At 36.4% G+C, this 23,934-nt stretch overlaps 1 protein-coding gene across 4 annotated transcripts in view; it reads right to left on the reverse strand.

Annotated features, from left to right (window-relative positions):
• Nucleotides 1-23,934, reverse strand: part of LOC117236652 (hemicentin-2-like) — a 574,361-nt gene that overhangs the window by 115,302 nt on the left and 435,125 nt on the right. For all 4 annotated transcript variants that reach the window (XM_033499780.1, XM_033499782.1, XM_033499779.1 and 1 more), the window contains exon 3: nt 18,784-18,916. In XM_033499780.1, the coding sequence (XP_033355671.1) occupies nt 18,784-18,916 (133 nt within the window). The remainder of the gene's footprint in view (nt 1-18,783; nt 18,917-23,934) is intronic.

A 23,934-nucleotide genomic window follows, 5' to 3' on the forward strand; every position in this document is an offset into this window, starting at 1 on the left:
AAATGGTTCGTACTGAACGAGTTAACGCTCTGATAAAAATTTCCATTCGGAAATATTCCGCGTCACATATAGGACTGGCCGCTAAAAGAGTAAAAAAAGAAGCGGAACTCGCGGATTAAACTTGATTTTGGTATCAACACCGGACGTTATTAGTTCTATCGAATTAAACCAGGTAACGAAGTTTTCCCGTTACGAAACGAAGTCAACGGAATTACCAAGGCGCACGGGAGGGGGTTGAAATTAACCGACTAACCAAAGCTGGATTTTTATTAAATCCAGCTGGTGTCCGGTTCGATCTCGCGGCGATTTCGCCGTGCAAACCAATTATTCCGGTGTTACGCGTTAAAGTTCACGGTTAATTACGTCCCACCTGCCAAACGACCACTTTGTACAGTTGGAAATGGCGCGTACACCATCCCAAAAAGGATTCTCGTCCCTGTGCTCGGCGCGTGCATTTGGTTACTGTCGTTTCTTTAATGTTTAATGGTCGACTGTCAACCGGGGATATTGTGTAATTGAACAGAAATTCTCCAGGCAATTGAGAATAATTCCTATGCGGGAAGATGAAAAAGGAAAACAATTTTATGCGCCTGAATTTTGGTATGCTGCTGTTCGGTTTTCTGTTAAGGAGTTGAAAGCTATGCGCGAGAGGCGAATTCAATATCTTTGCGCGTTAGTGGAAGCGATCTGTATGGAAAAAATGTTTGTATATTTGTATATATTCACCTCTGTGTGTGTATATATTTTCCTCTGTATATTTCTTGCATATTTTTTTTCTGTATATTTCTCCTGAACATTTATATTTTTCTTTTGTATATTTTTGTGTGTATATTTTATAGTAAAAGATAGTATGATTTTATAGACTGAGATTTTAACGTGTGAAGCTTCATTTATTCATCAGTCGAATATCATTTCTTTTTCTATTTTAAAACGATTCTTTCTTTATAAACCTTTTTGAAAAATGATCTTAGATAAGGGGTTTTTATTTTTTCAAATTATTTTCGTTTCACTTTATCAATCATTTGAAAATAGTATCTGTTAAGGAAATTCGAGGATTTGGGAATACAAATTATTGACTATATTTCCCACACAACAGTTATACATCTATATTACTCTCTGAAGAACGTCTTGCACGCACGCTGGTCGCCAACCGACTATCCTAGATTCTTCTAGCATCTGGCAACAGTCTTTTGTCTCCACTAAGACCTTGACGCCCTCTAACCCTTACACACACACTCTCATGTACAGTGTAAATGTATCACTTCCCTAACAGTATCTTTTGATGAAACTTTTACGTTAGAAAATAAGGAATAGTCGTAGGAAGTAAAATCAGGCGTGACTTCATTTTTCAATCGAATATATATATATATGTCGGAGATGAAAGAACACCGGAGTCTGTAATTGAACAATTGTAGTTATTCAATCTGATTGTAATTGTTCGAGAGTTGTGATAATGAGCTTGGGCTCGAGGCGACAGTCAGTCGCCGAACGTAGCCGCGGTCACGGGATGAACGCTTTGTCTAACAAAGGTATGGAGTAATTCTATAGCTCTCCTTAAAAGAAAGATTTGTAGCGACACGTGGCAGTAAACATTCCAACGGTTTCTGTCCCGTGACTCGCCACACGCAGACCCTATTCTTCGAGTAAGATGATTGCCAGATGTCGATGCGTCTCCGCAGTACATGTTCGGCTAGCCCGAGGGCCCGTTATAAATCTTAAGGTTTAGTTAACTAAAGTCCTTCAAACAGACAAACAGTCTTTGTCCCAACTACGGGAAGATAGGGGAGACATATTTTTCAACGAGCGGCGTCTCCCACTAGCAACTTTCCCTCGAGGGCGGCTAGCATCTTTTTCTAACCACCGATATGGAGATTGACCAATTAGCAGCAACGCCAATTTCCCATACTTTCCGAACGTGTGATATCCCCGACGAATCCGATGATCTCGTGTCCTTAGACACACCCCGTCATAGTTTTCCTCTGGGGTATCACCGGGACGGAAAGTCATTCTCTCTTGCGACCTCACCGAAAAGGAGATTAACGCCTTACGGTCAGTGAATATTAACATAGAATCCGACTTAGACTTTTGCGAGTGCGTACGACTACCGTCCCGTTGTCCGCGGACTCGTTATCGAATCTAAGACCATTGTCACTAGCGTCGAGAGTGTGTGGTCACTGTGAGTTTGTGTCAACTCTGTAACAATTTCGTGTGTCAATAAAAATAACTTCAGTGTAAAAGAAAACATGGATAGCTTCAGTGAGGAATCCTTACCTGTCCCAAGCCCCCGCCACGAGGACGACTCGGGCCCAGACTCGGTACTTGACATATATATATATATATATATATATATATATATATGATAATATATATATATCACTATATGATTATATATATTATTCCAATCGTTAGATTAAAAATAATGGTACAACGAAGAACATTATTAATGGTAGAAAATATGAATCCTCAATTGTTAAATGGCGGTGTCACTCATTTCTCACTCCACTTAATAAATATTGAAATTTCTTGATTTCCCATGATATATTATCTATATCGGAAAAAAATAGACTAAACTCGACCTCACTCGATCTCATATTAATATCGTTATGATAATGAAGTGTCGATATTATAATTAAATACATTAAGCAGAAGAAAAAATCATCTGCAGTACAGTCTAAATAATTGTGTTAGGGAGCTTCCTTTAACTCCTAGCTGACAGTACTCGTATTAATGAATACGAAAGTTACGGCCTCATAAATATTTATAGTGTTTCATGCAACTAGGCGAAATCGTAGCTCTAAGATCGAAAAGACGTCATAAACCAAAATTAGAGGGTAAGAATCATGTCTAGATTCCTTTTTCTTTTTTTTATTTATTTCATCATGTCTCGTTTATTCATTAATTAAAGATCCAGAAATCTGAATTGTTATATAATCTGTAGAATCCAGGATAATTCAATTATTATTAAGAGAATACAGCAGACATAGAATATATTACTCTATATGCAAGTCACACGAGATTCAATTTTAAATTGGCCTTGTTTGATGTTTTGAATGTGAAGTTTAATCTGTTAAGTTTGATTATCTCGTTCCTCCACGAGAAGTTTCTCTCAAACGCGAAATTAACAATTAGTAAAAGTGAATTACATACTCCACTTTGACCTTCGCCGACTACGAGTATAACGTTGTACTAATTGCATAAATAATAATTTAGTTCGTTTCCCAGTGAAAATATCAAAAGCAAAAACGCAAGAGATTTTGGAGAAAAAGAAAAGATCATAACAAAAAATGAAAGATATTTAAAATATCAAAAAGATTGAAAACAAAAATATATGCATGTCGAATGTAATCTACAGTGTTTAACTATTAGTTCCCAACATTTTTTTCGCAATTGGTAGATTTGTTACAAACATGGAGAACGAGAATGTTTCGCTAAGAAAGAATTATAATTATGAATTTAAAAACATTCATGGTCTTGTCATTACATAAAAACTATGACAAATTAAAAAAACCTATATACACGTAGGAAGTAACACAATTTTGTAAGTAATAAAAATAGCGATATTTTATAAATAGTAGAAATAATGAAACTTCGTAAATAATAAAATTATATATATAGCGAAAATGATAAAACTGTATAAATAATTCAAAGGTTCTTATTAAACCATTTTAACAAATCTATTTCAAACGATATTAAATTATGCGTAAAGAAACACCATTGTAAATAACAAAATAATAAAAATTTGTAAACATTAAAAATAATGAAGCTCTTCTATGTCGTTATAAATTCATCACCTACAAAAAGCCTCTGAGACGTAATAATACGAACAATCTGTATACGCTTTCAGACACTATAAAGGGGGACGAAAGAAAAGTTCATAAAACGTTCCCCCGTAAGAGCTGTGGTGCTTTTCGTACATGAGCTTCGAGTAGTTTTAACACGAGTACCCATTTCTTCTTAATAACGTCACAAGCATCAAAGCAGTTCAACGAAATATCTTATATATAATTTCAATTTTAACCTGGAACATGTTCATACATTTTAAACGCTTGGAGGAGGGTTTCACCATGGAAGAGGAAAGAAGAAGCACGATCTTGAAGTTCTACCGGTATAAGGGAAACGACTATGCGGTAGACACGGCAGAAATAGTACGTAAAGCAAAAGATGAGCACGCGATCCTCTGTAACGATAGCAAGAAAGATGGGATTTCTGCTTCTTCTAGTTTCTATGCATAAATTGCGATCGAATCGTGATAGCAACTTTCGAGAATAAAAATCGGGAGAAGGGATGCACGAGAGAGAGAGAGAGAGAAAGAGAAAAAGAGAGAGAGAAAGAGAAAAAGAGAGAGAGAGAGATAACACGTATCAAAAGATTCAATACGTAGCTTTAGATTTGATGGAGCTCCCTCATAGAATCTTCAGCAGGTTTTGAATAATAGGTTTATTATAGTTTATTTTGGAGAATAGAATTCTTTCATTCGGAAATTCGTATTTGTAGGTTTATTAGATTTTATGTTTTCTTAATTTTGTTATATCTGCGATTATGTCCGCAATTTGTGCCTTTTCTTGGAACAAAATCTCTGGATTGTTTTAAATGTCTCTATACTATGTTGGAAACTTATATCTGTTGCGTTTATTGGTTTTTGACTTCTGTGACTTTGTAAAACAATTTTTTTTTAGGTAGAATTGTTCGGTTATTTTTAACGTTATTTTATTATCTCCCCTAGTATTTAAAAATTTTACAATATTTCTGTTTTGTAGTTGTGCAACCTTATAATCCCACAGTTCTATTGTTCTATACTTTCATTCTGCTTTTGTCCTCTGCTGTCAGAGATTTAGAATTTTATAGTCTCATAGCTCCACAATGCTCTATTTTCTTATAGAAAAATTTTGCATGTTCTGCATTTTGTAGCTTTATTTTGCGTGATTATTTTAAAGACTTTTTTATTTTTCCACGGAGTTCAAGAATTTTTCTATTCTATGGTTCTATTCTGTTATTCTATTATGCCACTATATTCATGTCGTATACTAATTTTACGTTAAATACGTATATTTTTGTAACAAATATCTTGTAATTTCTATGTACCTTTTCGGACTAGTTTCAAATTTGTCTAACATAATTACGACAATCGGATTTCAAAATTAAATTTAATTTAATAATTTCTAGTTTTTAAATGTTTTATACAGGATGTTCCAGAAATCGTGGTAGAGCCGGAAAGGTTCTGATTTCTCGCACGAAAGTAAAAGGAAAATATAGAATAAAACCTTTCTGTTCCAGGCTTTGTTTTAAAAAAAAATGAATATGAAAATTCATGAAGTGTTGAATTTGAACATGGCTAATTCCGGTCTAGGGGAAAGAAGTCAAATTGGAATTTATTCTACATGCGAGAATAAGCAAAAAATGCGAAATTAAATTTTTCCTTTTCAGAGTTCATTTTTAAGAAACTAGAGTTCGAATATGTTCAGTTAAAAAGTGACTTAGTACACCCAGACATAAATTTTTAAATTTATCTTTCGCGGAAACAAAGCGTCTTGTGAAAAATATTATTCCACATTTTCGACTTATTTTCATTTACATTTTTTACATATAGAGTAGCAACGAGTCCTGTTCAATACGGTTAATAAATTTCCATACGCAATTTCATCTAAAACGAAGCCTTGTACAAAAAAATTTTGTTATACTTTTCCGATTTATTTTTACACAATGATTCACCTGTTTTCCGGTTTTGTCACGATTTCTGGAGCACCTTGTGCAATGCACAATATGAAGATAAAAAGATTTCTACGGTAATTGCTTAACTATGTACGTTTGAAACTCAATGTCATATATATTCCATCTGTAAATCATGTAGAGTCATAGAACAGCAAGTATTGTCATCTTTGGTAACGGGTGCTTTCCTGAGCGCAAATCTATCGCTATACAGTACCCGGGCACCCCTAGGGCCATAGGGGTTGGGATTACGCCCAACCAGCGCACAAGGCACCCAGTACCTTGCTACCTGGATTAGTTAAGCCTGGCAGGAGCTGTCACTCGTCTCAGATCGAACGGAGCGTTTTCTAAGCCTTACCGTCTCTCCAGGATGGTTCCGGAGCAGGTGGGACGCTGCTTACCCGCTGAAGACCATTCGGGTGATCCAAGTACCCCTTAAATCGGCCCTCTTGCCAGCATCTTGGCCATAAACCACTGCCACCACGAGTCCAAACCCATAATTGGCCGAGCTGAGGGGTCACTACTCCCTCCGGGCTTTTACTCGACCCTCGTGGTACCAACCTTAGTCATTGGTGGGACTATCGTGTGGATGTACAGCCACGTCACTGCCGGCCGGCGACCTGTTATCCGTGCTCGACAGTTCCAGATGAGACTCACGTAAGCGAGGGCCTCAAGGTACAGAGTACCCGGGAACTTATCCCAACGGTTCCATCTTTCGCTTCAGGGTCGTGGGTGCGCTACTATCCAAGGCCACGCAGAGATAGTGTAACCGTGCTTAAACGCCTTACACTTGTTGAGAAACGTTAAGTTGGTATGCTCGCTATTTCCTACAAGCTGGTACGACTTTTAACGACGCTCTTTTGTCTTAGGAGTCGACCACGTGTTAATTATCTAAGAGTATCCGGTGTGTTCAGACGTTTGTACGATTTTGTACGTTTTGAAAGATAAATTGAATCTGTGTGAATCAATTAAATATCAACCCCAAACCTATATTTAATAACAGGTTATGGGCCCAGGGCAGTAAACTGCGACAGTAAAGACATTTATTTGTTGAGTTTTTGTGTTTTTCTGAAATTATCCGAGAAGAGACCACGCCATGGTCGACCAGGAGAAAATGGGTGATGTGGACAAGGATATGAATCCGATCATGAATAAGGGCAATTATGAATATTGGAAGACGATGATGGAAGCCTCATTGGTTTTCCTGGGCTGCTGGGATGCAGTAGAGTCAGGATTAACGGCAGCAGAAAGGTTGAGACCAAACTGTATAAAAATGGATAACAAACGGCAAGGGAGTGCTGGAAAGCAGTGGAAGATGTCCATGGGAGATTTGCGTCGATGGACATTGTTTTATGCATGCGGGACAGTTCCAGTGGTACGATCGAGAAGACCCCTAGCATGCATATCTCCGCATACTGCGGAAGGATCCAAGACCTGTGTGATAAGTTATCCAATGCCAGTATAAAAATCGAGGACCACGTTATGGTATGTTTCCTTTTGGCCGGCCTCGTGGCGGATCCAAATTACTCGACGTACCTCAGGGCAACAAGAATTGATAAGAATTTGACCACGAAGGCCATGAAGTCGACCTTCTACTCGAAGAAAGAAGGATCGATGCGGCTGCGGACTCGTCCGAGAAAGGCAGCGCAATGGCGACCAGGAGACAATGGAAGCCCAAGCCACAACAGAACAAAGATGGCGCGAGACCAAAGAACAGAGACCCACATAACTGGAAGTGCTACAAATGTGGAAAATGGGGCCACATTTCGTACCAGTGTCAAGAGGAGAAAGGAGATAAAGAGGAGAAAAGCCAAAGGGAGAAGAAGAGACAGGAAGATAACAAGAAGAAGAAGGGATCAGAAGACAACTCGAGGTCCAAGAGACTTATATCGACATTGGCTTTATCGTCCATCAGCCACATGGATAGGGGGAGGATTAGCTACCTTGACTCAGGTGCTTCAAATCATATGACTCCGGACAGGCATCGCTTTGTGAACTTCGCGCCTGCAACCCGGCAAATCAGGATTGGCAAGGGGAATCTGGAAGTTAAGGGAAAGGGAAAGATCGTCGTGAAAATGGCTGAGTCCTGTGGTGCTTGGACCCTATCTTTGTCGAACGCTCTGTGGGTGCCTGAGTTAGATCTAAATCTAATCTCGATCAGACAGTTGGCAAAAAAGGGTGTCATTACAGTGTGTACAAGGGATGAGGTCGTTGGGACACACGATGATGGAGACGTCGTATTCAACTCAAAGGTAGGAGATGATGTATACTACTTAGAGACAATACCCTTTGAAGGGCGCGTAGCAAATGTCTCCGTGGAAAACGATCAGCCTGGCCAAAATGACGAAGACATTGAAGATGTTGAGGCAAAGGCATACAAGAGTACCGCATCGTGATACGAGAGATGGGGTCACCTGCATGGTAATGCAATGAGGAAGATTCCTGTAAGGAGCGTGAAGGAGGACTCCAAGCAACACGATGAAAGATGTGAAGTCTGTGTGAAGGGAAAAATGACAAAGGTCCCATTCCCGAGGACAGCTCATCATATGTGTCAACGCCCTTTGGAAATTGTTCACAGAGATGTTAGTGGCAGAGCTCAGTGCAGGTCATTAGCTGAAGGTAATTATTTTGTAACTTTCATCGATGATTTCTCTCGTTTCATGCACGTTAGGATCATCAGCAGGAAGAGCGAAGTATTTAAGTGCCTCAAGGAATACCAGATGGAAGTGGAGGCTCTACATCAGTCCAAAATAAGTGCCCTCCAAACCGACAATGGAGGTGACACAGGAGCAAATTTTGAGAGCTATCTAAGGGAGAAAGGCATTCTGCGCAGGAAGACCGTCCCAAGGAACCCTGAGCAAAATGGAGTTTCAGAACGAGCAAATAGAACCCTGGTTGAGATGTCCAGGTGTTTGCTCATTCAGTCGGGGCTCCCTGACTACCTGTGGGGAGAAGCTGTGAACACTGCGTGTCACATTAGAAACCTATGCCCATCCACCGCTATCAGAGATAAAATTCCATTGGAATTATGGAAAAGTGAGGGATGCGACATCCAAGGGGAGATCAGCAGGCTAGGGGTATTCGGATGCACGGTCTGGTACCCGAGAAGCCAAGGCGGAGGAAAATTTGATAACAGGGCAGACGAAGGGATATTTGTAGGTTACGACCGACAGATCAAGGGATATAGGATCTACCTACCGAAGACCAAGAAGGTAATAATCTCTTGTCATGTCAGGTTCGAGGAAAATGTGTTTCCCTACAAAAACATTAAAGTGGACACGAGGAACATCAAAAGGAAACTCTCTGAATGGATATGGGAAGATTTCGAATTTGAAAGGGAAGTCGATCCAATTGATGTAGAAACTCAAAGTGATGGTGAAAACGATGAAGGGGAAAGTGATTATTTCAGGAACGACTTAATCAGAGAATAATCAGGAGGAGGTTGTGAGTGTACCGACTGTGCCTAGGAGATCACCAAGATTGCATAAGCCAAAGACGTGTAACAGTTGTGCTCACGTTGCGACAGTTTGCAAGACTCAAGGTTTATGTGTGTCTGTGAATGTGTACGATGCCCTGAAAGAGCCAGATGCTCAAAAGTGAACCGATGCAATAACGAAGGAATTAGACAATTTAACAAATAAAGAAGTGTGGAACATAGTGTAAAGACCTTTGAACAAAATGTGATTGACTGTAAGTGGGTACTTGTCATAAAAAGGGACCCTGATTGATATAAAGCTAGACTCGTAACTCGGGGATTCTGGCAAAAGCCTGGAGTAGACTATTCAGAAACATTTAGTCCAATTGTAAAGCGCAACACACTAAGAATTTTGCTTGCTCTGTGTGCGGAGAATGAGTGGAGTTATGAACATATTGATGTGGAGTGTGCACACCTCAGTGGTCCTTTGAATGAGGATATATATATGGAGCAACCTGAATTTTTTAAAGTTCCAGGAAAAGACAGAACTCAATATGCGTGCAAACTTAAAAAGAGCCTGTATGGACTGAAGCAAGTCGGGAGAATATGGTTTAGATACATTAACAGTATTTTGAAAGGTATGAGTCTGAACCCATGTATGAGTGATCCGTGGGTGTATGTGAATGCATCCAAAGATCTGATTGTAGCTGTGTATGTAGTTGACATTCTTGCATTTGGAACGAAGGTTATGATTGATGTGTTTAAAACTAGGATTAAGGAGAAATTAAATGTGAGGATGCTGGGTACTGATACTGAATTTCTATCCATCCACTCGAGCAAGCCAAATGGTACCACTGTTGTATTTGATCAATCCGTACAGATAAGTCAAATGCTGGATCTGTTTGACATTGCTCATGAGGCTGGAGTGTCAACACCGCCAGCTAAAGAGTGTGAAGCCGGTTTTGACATTGAATGTAACGAACCTTTCGATGCTACGTTGTATGAGCAGGCTGTGGGGCTTATAACGTATGTCGCCACTGTAAGCCGTCCTGATATCGCGTATGCAATAGGAAAGTTAAGCCAAAGATGCGCAAATCCGACTGTATCTGATTGGAGAGCAGTGAAGCGGATTTTCAAGTACCTGTTAAAGACCAAAGACTTGAAACTAGTGTACCAAAGGACAGGACAACCCTTGAAGGTGTTTTGTGATTCAGACTTTGCGGGCTGTTCAATAGATAGGAAATCTAGGAGTGGGTATGTCTTCATACTCGCTGGTGGTGCAACATCTTGGTTGTCAAAGAAACAACCAATTATATCTCAATCGACATACGAAGCAGAATTTGTAGCGATGCAAGAGGCAGCAAGGGAGACTGTGTGGATATCCTTACTGTTAAGGGAGTTGGGTCAATTGTCATATTGCCCTCGCCCATGTAAAATTTTCTGCGTTAACATCGGAGCTATTTCATGGTCAAAAGATGAAGTAGTTGCTGAGTGTTCTAAGCACGTCCAAGTGTGTTATTTCTATGTTAAGAAGTGTGTGTCAAAGGAAATAGTAGATTATACCTATATATCTAAGTCTGAGAATGTTGCCGACATTCTCACCAATGGTTTAAATAGAGTTAAAACTCAATACTTTACCAAAGCTATGGGGCTTGTAGAAACGTTGGGACTGTTGAGAAACGTTAAGTTGGTATGACCGCTAGTTCCTACAAGCTAAGTTGGTACGACTTCTAACGACGCTCTTTTGTCTTAGTGTTAATTATCTAAGTGTATCCGGTGTGTTCAGACGTATTGTACGAGGAGGTGAAATATAGAAAGGTAAATTGAATCTGTATGAATCAATTAAATATCAACCCCAAACCTATATTTAATAACAACACTCCCGGCGATCTTCCCTGCGGTGTACATAGAGGACTCACGTAAGCGGGACGCTTGTCCCGACGGTCCTCCCTGGCTTCGGGAACGTGGGCTTGCCAGCCCCCATAGACTCACATAAACAAGTCCTCCCTGCGGAAAGTCATAGAGCAGCAATCGGAATCTCTAATATGTTATCGTAGCGCTATGAAAATTGGGATTTTTGGAGAACGATTCAAAACGGACGTCCGTTTGGCGCGCCACGCATAAGAGGGGTGCGAGGATGAGACAATTTCGTGAGTGTAGAGTCGAGGACTTGGGACAGAAGGCTTGTCAAATGAGTAGATTTATTAGTAACAATAAACCAGCGAGCGGATATGCGTGATGTACGCGCGTTGTACAATATGTATGAGACAATATGATTCAACCGCGCGCGGGACAATGTACAGATACGGAGGACCTAGGATGTTTCGTTTCGTTTCACGCGATAAATTGAATTTAATGGGTCGTCATATTCTTTCCAAGCGATGAAAAGATATGGAATGGCATGGAAATGAAATGGTAGAATTACGGAAGCGTGAATTGAATTCGGATATTGCGTAAATATACTATGACGACGTGCGAGAGCGAAGAATTTTGCGACAGTATTGAATATAGAATGTAGCGGTATGGTACGATGCTAGTGAGAGGTGTAAAACTATGCGGAATAAGGGAGAGTTGTAGAATCGTACTATTGTAAAATAGTGAAATTAAGAGGTAAAAGATGGCAATGCCGAAACACGTTAGTAGGAGGATGTGGAATGTTGGGAAATCAGGATAGAAAGAATAATGACATTTTTATTACTGAAATACGGAGATTAATATTACAGAATTATATTCATAGAATGACAGAACCATAATGTTGATAAATTACAAAATTATAAGATTGTTCACGTAGTAATAGAATAGCATTGTGTAATTATTGTAAGAACGTGGAACTATATTAGCGTTGTATAAGTTATTAATGGGGTTATATAATATTAGAAGGCTAATTGTTTCAATATTTGGAAAATTTCATTCACGAGTAATCATCAAAAAATGTGAAGAATATAGAAATGCACATATTGACATTTTTTAATAAAAGAATAAAAGCTTTAAAGTAATAAGACTTTTTAAAAATCTTTGATAATCATTCAGATACACAACATGAGCAAGAAAGAAACAAACATGATACACAGCAAGAGCAACATGAAGCAACATGAAGTAACATGAAACAACATAAAGCAATATAAAGCAACATGACTTGAAGTCTGACGTAATAATTCTAAAAGCATTCATAATGCGTCGGTATTTTTTGAACGTATTATATAAATCTACTCAATATTCTAAATAGTTGAGTATCATCTAATCTTGTAAATACTTAATTACTAATTATTTACTTTTGATGGTCACTGGTAACTTCATTGTTAATGTGACCACTTTAGAATAAATAAATAAATAAAAGCAACATAAAACGTCCAATACTACAATCATTATTTACATATTAATAATTTGAAATCCTTCAACCTGGGTGATCCATCGAGAAAACATTAACTTGTATATACATGTAAATCTCTACAAGTTCGACAGATCATTCAAGATCAAATCCACTATCGGCAACATCACGAATTTTATTTTCTTTCCATTCAAGCGTAGTACTTCAAACAAACGTTCGTTCCGCTCTGAAATGAACGTCCTGTTTTTTCCCTGTCCATCCCTTATTTACCCTGTCACGTTATTACAACAAAATCGATCCGATTCGAAGCCGTTTAAAACGCACGAAAATATCATCGAGGGTCGCCAATGATAGCACCGACACAAACATTTGCCGATCGTTGGTGATTAAAAAACCCTCTCGTTTAAAAGTAGAGTTTCCAATTCGAAGTGGTGAACATTCGAGGTTTGGTGATTTTGTATGCGAAATGTTCGATAAAAGAGTGTGAATAACAATTATCATCGTACGTTTCAGTTAAAATTTACTAACACTGAAACTACCAATCTGCAATCAATATAATATCGATCATAAGTATTTGGTCGATCTCTCATGTTAACTTAAATTGTATGCTTTCCACTGCTTCTATTTTCTTAATTATTTTATTATAATTCTATTAATTTATTCCTATCATGTGTACATTACTAATATTAAATAATACGTATCAGAATTGATATGTATTATATAGGATGGGACATGTACGAATTTGGATATACTTCGATATATGTGAAAAAATAAGTTAAAAATATATATATTTGCCAAGTATACTTTAACGAGGCTAAATATTGATTGGGAGTTTCACGGCAGGTTATAATATATATGAAAATAAGTAAAAAGAATGTAAAATAAAATTTTCCGTTTAAAGTCTCGTTTTCAAGAAAATAAGGTTTAAACATGTTAAATTAAAAACTGGTCTTGTACACGCGCATGATGAATTTCCAAATTTACTTCTGCCGAAAATGAAACATTTTATGAAAAAATGTTATTCTATATTTTTTACTTATTTTCAAATGCAATTTAAAACTCTATCGATTATTTACCTTTGTCCAGTCCGGAATTAGCCAAATTGTCAAATCTTCAAAGTTGATTTTCTTGAAAACGAAGCCTTAAATAAGACAATGTTATACCAAACCTTTTTCTTATTTTTTCACGTAGAATCGCCCTCTGCTTGATTATAATACGATTATCGCCCCACCCTATATTTACTATACAGGGTATAACAGAACATGTGGGATACACTTTAGGAGTTGATTGTACATCTAAAAACCGATGAAAAAATGTCATATAAACATATATTCTATCTGTTTTCGTTTATAAAATGTAACAGATTTTCTATTTTGCCGTGATATATTCATTTTTACAGAGAATGTTCAAAATTACTGCTTAGCTTCAAGGCTAGCCTATAGACGTCTTGTCACGGATCTGGTTACACTCTGAATAGTTCCAGGCATTTCCCGAATTTCTTAAAAAGCTTTTTCTATTCTGAATATTAGTATTTCAATATTTTCAATAGGTGTTGCGTACGCAATAGACTCGTTATATCTCATAAACAAAGACAGATAAAGCATATGCATATACGAGATTTTTTCACTGTTTTGCTAGAATCAGGTCTTGAAGTGAGCACCACATGTTCTGTTACGCCCTGTATACACATGTATATATAGAGACTGTTACCAATATGCTCAACAATCTTTGCTACAAAGGTTACTAAAACTCGTAGTGTATTAATTTTTAACTTTCTTTTATCCGCCATTGCATGCGACACTTTCAAAGTCAATACTTATCTGTATGGTTGTATTCGGTCAATCGGAAATCACCGATCAGATCCGCATTCCTTCGTTCGGTTATTCATTTTCTCATCTCTGTACCATACACGTGCGTTTTAAAACACATTCAAAACTGCGATCTCTGCACTCAACACATCGTTTGAACGATCGCAGAAAATCTCGGGCCGAAAGTGGAACGAAGGAAAGTCGTTCACACGATATCAGAGAGACTTGACAAGGTGAAACGATCGGAACGGGCGTATAAACGTCCTCCCAGGACCGGTTCGGAGACCCAGCCCCAGGGGGCGTCGGTCGGCCACAACCTCATCCTGCCCGTGGCCTTTTATATCAGAGGGAAAGATTCGAGAACACCTGTCCAGGTGCAGGTTGCATAATCCAGTCCAACTCGCAATTCGCGCCATCGAACTGTACTGTATCGATTTCAGACGAGAATGTTTCTCTTTCTTCTTCGTTTCTCTCATTTTTTTTCTCTTTTTTTACGAATCTCGTTTTTCGTCGTTTCATTTGCTCTTCTTGGAATGTTAGCGATCCTGGTAGCGACCTTGCGACAGGGGAGTTTAAAATAGAAATGTGATTTTATCGATTGGTATATTTTATAAATGTTGGTCTATTTAGATGTTTTTTAACGTCAACGAGTTTGAGCAGCAAAGAAAATAAGGAATTAAGCGACATTGGTTGTAAAGCGTAAGTTTTTACACGACGAGTAAAAAAAAGTTAGCGCATTCTATGAGTAAAAATAAGAAAAAAGTTTCACATACACAGGTGGTCCATACATAAGTGCCTTATTAAAAGATTCTAATGAAAAAGTAATTAAAAAGTGAACTAGGTTTTTGTTCGACCAAGTATTTAAACAGCTTAATGATGTTTATATCGGATTTTTATATTATTGTATTTAACTTAGATGTTAGTTTATATCTCTCAGACAAAGACGAAGTTTGATTGTTCGAACAGACTGTGTTACGATTAATCCAAACAATCAAGTTTCTTCTTTTTTGATCATAGAATCTTTACATTTTATAATTGGAATTTCTATAAAATTTGAAAGATACATTTAACCAAAACTATTATAAAAGTACCGAGTTGTTGAATTTCGCTCGTGAGTATTTTTAAGGAGCTCTGAACTCCAATTTTGTTTATTTCTTACAGAATCTTTAGAAAAGAAATGGTAGACCAGAAATTTAAGAACTCATAATATTAAATAAGGGCAACATTAAATAGCAAAACAAATCGTGATGCTTTGATCATGAAACGAATCCATCGATATTAATTGTTTCAACACAATTTATATACGTAAATTGATTTTTAATCTGTACCACAGAGAAATATTTTAAATAAATATTTATACGTATATCTGTTTCTGTCGTTTTTACCGTGACAATAGATGTCATTCGGAGAAGGAGAAGCGAGAGGTTTCTCATTAAAATGTTCGCCGACGAAATTTGCTTTCCACGCATTTTGATATCAACGGGTTTGACAAATTTTAATTATCTCTCGACGAGAATAACATTCACGACGCGACGTTTTATCATTTTTCTCTCCTTTTTTTCTTCTTTTTTATAAGTTTCGTCGCTCGACGAGATTTTATAACGTTGCGACTTGGGTCAAGCGATAATAGTGTTGCCGGAAGAAAACTTTAATTAAACGCAACCGCCGATTTATGCAACGATTTAAAAATTCAAACGGAGCTAACGCTTTGACAGGATAAATCCCATCCTTTAAATTTTCCCATCTGTCTTCTACTTTAATTATCCTGTGCAATTACGTATAACGATTTTAATACGTGGATTATTATTAGGAAATTCTTGTAATGGAATGGAATGGAATGGAACGGCTTATATCGTTTTCAAACTATTTTTTCTATTATGACGAATAATTTTATTAAGTTGTGATAAATAGAATGTCTGCTTGAAATCTTCAAATCTTTTATTTAAATTATGTTTAGGAGTATTCCATTATTCGTAACTTACGAGACAGCTCATTTAGCATAGGTACAAATGAATATTATAATTACAAAAATTTAGAACCTATTTATGTCTTTAATCTGATGCCGTAAATGCAGGAAATCTTATGGACAAGGAGATAATTATTTTCTAAAGCGTTTATTCTAAATTCTTCGTTGTCTATTACAGTTTATTGCCATCAGAGAGTGAAAATCAGCCAGAGAGTAAAATAAACTAAAGGCTGCGAATTACCATAAAATTATCAAAAAATGATAAATTAGAAATTTCCTATTGTACTTTGTCTCTATCTCGTCCCAGAACTTTTCAAATGACCCACGTATTTCTGTTCGAGGAACACTCGATTATCTGCAATCGACTAAGCCGTATATTAAGTTTAGTGATATAGAACGAAATGAAAGAATATGAAGTAGAATGTTAAAGGAGTCTCTGCAAATCCCACGAAACTTAATTTAAATCTCCATTAAGAAGGAACGTGAGGCAAGGTGATGGTAATAAAGAGACCAGACGCGAAAATACAAACAGCGAATAAATAGAGGAGATTGAGAACGTTTCAGAGGTATAAAGTCCTTCACGGGCGGAAACAAACTTCCGAAAAGAATGGTGTTCGAGAGGGGCGAATTTTGCGATTCTACTGCACGGATCATCATGAACAGCCTGAAGGATCTGCACAATCATTATAAAATTCCTTGTAACTTTTTTCTTTTAATGATAGGGCGTCGAAATTTTGAGATACGCGATTTATAAGTGGCTATCGACTTTTTCGATTTAGCTTAGGTTTAAGTTTGCAAATAATTAAGATCCCTTTTTAATAAGTGCGTCGAAATTGTGAGATATGCGATTTGCAAGTTACACTCGATTTCTTTGAGTTGGATTACATTTAGATTCAAATAATCGAGATTTTACGGGCATAGCCCGTAGTATGATGATCGGGCCAAACGTAAATATTACGGGCATAGCCCGTAGTAGATGATCGGGCCAAGTATAATATATAATATAATATATAATAGTTTGTTTACGTTTTCGGTCCAAAATTCTCGAACGTAAATCGTAGGTTAAGGGGTTAATAACAAGATATCGAAATAGTGAGATACGCGATTTCCACGTGGCAGCCGATTTCTTTGGTATACTTGACTCGGTTTCTCAAAATATTTGCTCATGGTAAATAGTTCTCCTCGCCTGCTTCCTCGAAAATGGAACATTCAGCGGTAATAATGTAATTGCTCTATATATTCTGCGAAAATCTTGAAAATATTTGTGTTGGTGAATCATTAGATAGAGGACTAGATCGTTTATATAAATTTATATTTTTAGAAAGATGATCAAAGAAATATTTTCATTTCATTTCATTCGTTTTATATTTCCATTCGTGTTAATCAATAGGAAAGGGTTATTAACAATTTAATTGAACGTTACAGACATTACAGACGTTGTGAAATTTTGACTAAATTGAAATTGAACGATGATAGTGGTTAGGTGCTATGGTGGGGGGTTTCCTGGTTAGTGGCCTTGAACAATCGATTGATTTCAGACAGGCTATAGCACACGCGAGGAGTTGCTTCTTTAATTAAGGCTTGTTGCAAGTGCAACTCAATTGGTTTGAAGCGCGAGCGGCTTGTTTGAAGACTAAGTGTTGTTCTGTGGTTTGAAGGTGATGGAGCGATACGCGTTGAATTTAATTAAGAAAACTGTTTGCCTTGGAATATTTGTTTGCCTTGACGATTCATGTAATATTCAGTCGATTAAATATTTTTGTCGTAAAGATTTTTTCAATAATTTTTAATATACCGGTATTCTACTGAATAATGCTATTATACAAATGTTTCATTTAATAGTATTACTAAGCATTAAAGATCGAGTTTCCATTTAATTTTACTTTGAAATAAATTAATAATGCGTGTTTCGATATTTTTTATTAAACATAAAAGTAGATGTATATGTGTAGTAAGCAGAAGTTGTTGGAAAAAGTTTATTATGGATCCCTAATTAAATATTACGGACTTCGTTATTTGGAGTTATTATGGACTCATTATTCTATGATAAAAGCCCGCTGAAACAAATGATATTTTGTAACAACATCATAAAAAATGTATTAATTTACGATTATTACTTTCCTTAAGCTTCTATCTCAAAATTTTTTAATTTGCGAAATGTTATTTAAGATTTACCTTTCAAGTTATAAACAATTTACAACTACATTTCACATAATATATCATATTATGCATTTACACCATACAGTATATTATACGACAGAATACTATATACCAATTGTATATTCATAATAATGCGCATTCTACGTCAACATCTATAACAATTACTGATCTCTAAATTTTTAAACGCAGATGAGAAACAATAGTCACGCTTAATTCCTGTCTGGATAAGCGAATGAAATTTTATTCGTGAAGGATTAACTGTCAGGACTCGTCGTTAGAAGAGGAAACCGCGTGTCTCGCTGCTTTCCTCGATTTCTATTCTGGAGGCGAGCAGCGAAGCAGGAGTGATTTGAACCGTACAACGAGAAGCGAAAATAAGGAATGCAAAAGTGGAATTTACCTGTATATCGGCGCGTCTGCTTCCTCCTTGTACCAAATAACTAGATGCAACTTGTCTCCAGGGACTGGCGGTTCCACGTCGCATGGTAACTGAGCAGTTCCACCTGCCACTGCTTCCGCATCTATCATTGTCACTGTAATGACAAAGACGGGCTGTGAGTCAGGTACATCATATGATGAGAGCAAAGCGTGACTGCAGTTTGTGTCAAATCGTCTGGCTTTATGATCGCATGGGAATATATTGATAAAGTATTTTGTCCGATAGAAAAATATGATTTTTCTTCCCCTGATCTATTTCTTAGTTACTACATTTTTCTAGACATTGTTATTACATTGTATTCAAGCTGCATCAAGTGGTGCATACAAAAATACAGGATTCCATCTAAAATGGAGGTCATCTTAAAATCTCCGAAACTCCTTTGGCTGCAAAAACATTACTACTGCCATATTATAGTCGCCATCATACCTAACAACTTTCGTTGATAAACTTTTCCATATCTCTAAAAACATTGGAGATATTCCAGTGGTAATTTTTAGTGGACTACCCTGAATATAACACATGTAATATATTCATAAAAGGTATCTACATACTTGCGTAATTAATGCTAAAAATGGTCCCATTAAATATCAAGATTTATCGATATGGATATCTGACTGTTTAAATGGATAAAGTCATGGCTCTAAAGCCAGCCCTGAAGTATTACACGGAGTCAGTTATTTCCATAAAAGTAAAGAAAAATTTCAAAACTTCATACTGATAAAAAAAATACCAAGATTATCAGTACTACAATTATTATCTAGTTTCGTGTATTTCTCTATGTAATAAAAAAATATATATATATAGTCCTTATATTTCAAACTTGAAAAGTAAATTGTGAAAATATTGCAGATATCAATTTTCATTTATCACTAAAATCGTTCTACTAAACCGCACATCAAATTTTTAGAAATAAGATAATCGGATGATCGCAGAAGATATATTACCCACCAATTATCTCGTTTGTTAAGAATCTGACGTGCTTTAATCGCTTTCTTCAATCTTTAGAGTATCGCACGACCGTTCATTTTTTAGAGCACTTTCTTCGAAGACCACCCAGTATTCTCATTTAAAAACTAATCTGTCATTCGACGTTAAGATCAAAAATTCAACAAAAGTATACTTATTACATTTTTCATCTGTAATCCGCATGTAACGAAAGATGTAATGTAAGAATCTAAGAATTAACGAACTCAGAAAAGAAGAAACAAGTGTATTGATGGACAGAGCTATTCGTCGAAATTTGCGCTTCTAAATATATCTCTTCTTTTCTTAACTGGCTACGAATTTTTGCCAATTGCCCCGAGATATAAAGTTCACGCGACTTCTTGGCGAGCTTTTGTGTAAGAAACGAGGGTGGGTGGAATGGCTTCACACGACCATCATGTCGGGTAAAAATATAGACAGACTAATTGTCGTTAACGGAGTATCTTGGCCGGTGTTGCGTTACACTTAGCCTCCATTTGTCCTTACTCTAATTATTAAGGAAAATTATGCATTCACCACACGTGGAATAGAGAGACCGGTAGACTTTAAAACGGTTCGGTTAATTGCTGCAATTACATTTGATTAATGCCTCTAATTACACTTTCTTTAGTTCTGCTCGTCCATTTTTTCTAACCGTGTAACGAACTATGGTATAGCCGAGCGTGAATCAGCGCGGTCACGAACGAATAAGGAAAATTAATATTTGATGTATAATCGTATTGGCATGATTTATCCAAAAGTGTTCGCTAAAAAGTCCTTTGAGCGTTAGGAATTGAGAAGATTAAACGAGCAAAATAATTGAGTAGATTGATTTATTTGTTTCGTTCGTTGTAGCATTTTGAATACTTCTTTCGAAAAGCTTGGCGAGATTGTAAATGGAAAACTGTGAATTCTCAAACATTTGTATGATAATTGAATAATTACACTTTGAGAAAAATAGTAGAAGTTAGAAGTTATTTTCGATTCAATCACGTTTTCCTCGAAATAAAAATCCTTCTTATCAAAAAGATTAATGAAATTAATAATACGATAGGTCTTTATTTTCAAGAATTCTTTATTCCATATGTTAGAAATTTTTGCACCAAATTGAATGCAAACGGAATTTTCAATTAAATTTTTCAAATTACTTAAACACTTTGTAAATTTGAGGATATTGGATGTAGATGATAGTGCTTGCTGCTGTGTAGGCCGAGGACTTGCACGGATTGAATTGGTTCCTTTTGTTTCTTCTGCATTTTTCAAAGCACGCGCGGAAAGGAAAAATCGGACTACGGGCGTCGGGATTTGAAGAGCCCGGGTCCCGAACGTTCGTAACCAAAGGCGCTAACCGGCTGCCGTCGTCTGGTCGTAGTTCCTGTCGAATGCCGCTACAAATTAATTAAACACTTTTATGTTATTTTCATAATTACTCTCATAAACTGGCCTTACTTTACTTATATTTAACATTCAACAAATTGATCGAAAAATTACTAAGAAAAAAATTTGTTTCTGCGCTATGTTTTACTGGCAGATGTTCATCTAGAGTAAACCATAGTTCCCTTCGTTTCAAAGATTTCAATCATTTCCTCCAACAACTATATCGACTGCTATTTTTTAAATATCATAATGGAAAGATATTTTATCGATTGTTTTTTATAATATCAAGAAAACAAAGGTCAGGAAACGTAACAATTCACAATGATTTGACGCTGGTATGTCTGACGCTTTTTTTCGGCTTTCGTCGAGGGAAAACGCGAGGCGTATCCAAAACATGATAAACCCGTATCGCCTATCTGGCGCTGAATATTGAAACGTGTCAATGGCACGTCAAATACCACCAAATTGACTATTTATGAGACCAAAGGGAGGAAATTTCGTTTCCTGGTTTTTTCATCGGAAATTGCATTGCCTTTGTTATCATCGTTCCTAAAATGTTATGAAAATCCATCATGAAAATTCCATTCTTATTTGAAACGACATTAAATGTTGTATTAATCTTTTTAGAGGCAAGATTTATTAATGGTACCAAAAAATTATTGTTTTCTATTTTTTCTTTTTTTTTAAGAACGCTAATATTTACATATTTATATAACCGTTGTTAAAGATTTCGCACATTCCGGAATACCTGCTCTATGTATGTTATGTATTTATTTCTAATTAATATATTGCTACATTTTTATGCTCGAAGTAAAGCATTCTCTTGCAAAGCGAGAAGATTATTATACATTTTGTCTAGATCTTCACATTTTCCTTTAAATTTCGTCTATTTCACAGAATCTTCTGTAATTATCTCTTGACGACATTCACCCATAGTTTCTTAAAAAAAGCTGATGTTATTTCTACATTTCAATTACTTTTAGCGACAACGATAATTAATATGTCTCTACGGTGATCCCCGATATGTTTTTTTATTGTAAATTCCACATTCTACTCCTGATCAAACGATGTTCTAAAACGATGTAGTCGATTTGTCACACGACAGCGACAATGACGGATTCCAGGTCAGCGGCAAACGAGAATGGCCGATTAATCGATGGCTATTATGCAAAATTAATTACCAGATAGAACGGTTCACTACTTATCGCTGAGACGAGAGCGAAAGACCGCGAACAGATTGCTTGACATGTTTGAAACACAATGTTAAACCGAGCCGACATACAAAATTATTTGACTGACTACTGTATAAATAATATGATGGAAATTTACAAAAAGCATATACGATCTTCCTCAAAAGCTTTTGTACCCTGTCAAAAAGGACCACTTTTATTTAAACGAAGCTTATACAATTACTGAACTATTTCTTAATATATAATGCAATGATAAAACAGTTATTACTGTTAGTAAAATTTTATAGCCTTTTATTTTAATATCGCAACCACTGGAATAGGCAAAACACTGAGCAAACATTCACAGAAATTTTGCAGATTTATGAAAGAGAATTTTTAAAAATTTAATTGATGTTGGGTTGAACAGAAATTTGTTCCGTTTTTCGATCTAAGTTTAAACAATAACTATTCACCCCAACTTTAATTGGACTAACTTGGTATTGCTGATTAATTAAGAATCAACTGTAAAGTATAAAACAAACATTCTTGGAAATACATACTTGCTTTTTGTTGGCCTGGCATAAATTCAAATATAATTCATGAAGAGACAAAGCCTTATTCCACGTGTCAATCGTCATGCGACAAAGATGGTGCTACTCGGATAGAATGTTCTACTCCATCTATCATATTTTCCACAATCTTGCACGTCCAGACTATCATTTATTCATTCCGCTCGTTTAAAACTATCTCAACAATAAGAACTCGTTTGCTTTGGAAGAGTATAAAAACGAATTGGAACGTTTCTCTTTTTCAGAAGAGCAACTCTACGCCGATGGAGTAATGAAGTTTTAACACGAAGGTGACAAAAAATCATGGAAAGGAATGGTGCATACATTGATTGAAAACAATACACATAAATCAGAAAACAGATCCTAAATTCAATCAATACCACCTAATGATAAAATCCGCAATCACTTAGTTTCCAACCCAATATATATATAAATTAATCTACACGTATCATTACTTTAATAAGTGGTCTATAAATATTTATACAAATTCATATACTTATGGATGTAACTTAATCGTTTTAGTCCCAAGCAGAGCGATCGCGCTGTTTAGATTTTGTGTCGAAAGGTCACAGTACATTTGAACGCTATGGACGACTGACGGAATTTTGTATTTCATTGTTATCTTCTCAATAATTTTTATTGAACAAAACTTGAAATATTTATAAATCAATAATATGCATATATAATAATATAGATGTATTTCATAAAAATAACAAATATGACGAGCGCTATTACGCCGCTTGTTTCTCTCCGCAATCGATTAAGACAAGCGCTATCGCGCTGTTCGGGATCTTTTGACCCTGTTTTTTCAATATCCTTGAGACTCAAACGGTTAAAAGAATGGAGATAAAGCAGAACTTTCATAAAATTTCATTATTAAAATTCACAGTTCATAAAAATCTGCGGTCCGATACGACAACTACTACGTTGATGAAGAGCAATTCTAGAAAGAAACATAAAGACTTAATAAACTTTATCAGATCACATCTCATGACAACTTACCCAGCGTAGAAATGAACAACACTTCTTGCTGT

The sequence above is a fragment of the Bombus vosnesenskii genome, unplaced genomic scaffold, assembly GCF_011952255.1.
Source record: "Bombus vosnesenskii isolate JDL3184/JDL3185 unplaced genomic scaffold, Bvos_JDL3184-5_v1.1 scf7180000013351, whole genome shotgun sequence".
Classification (NCBI taxonomy): Eukaryota; Metazoa; Arthropoda; class Insecta; order Hymenoptera; family Apidae; genus Bombus; species Bombus vosnesenskii.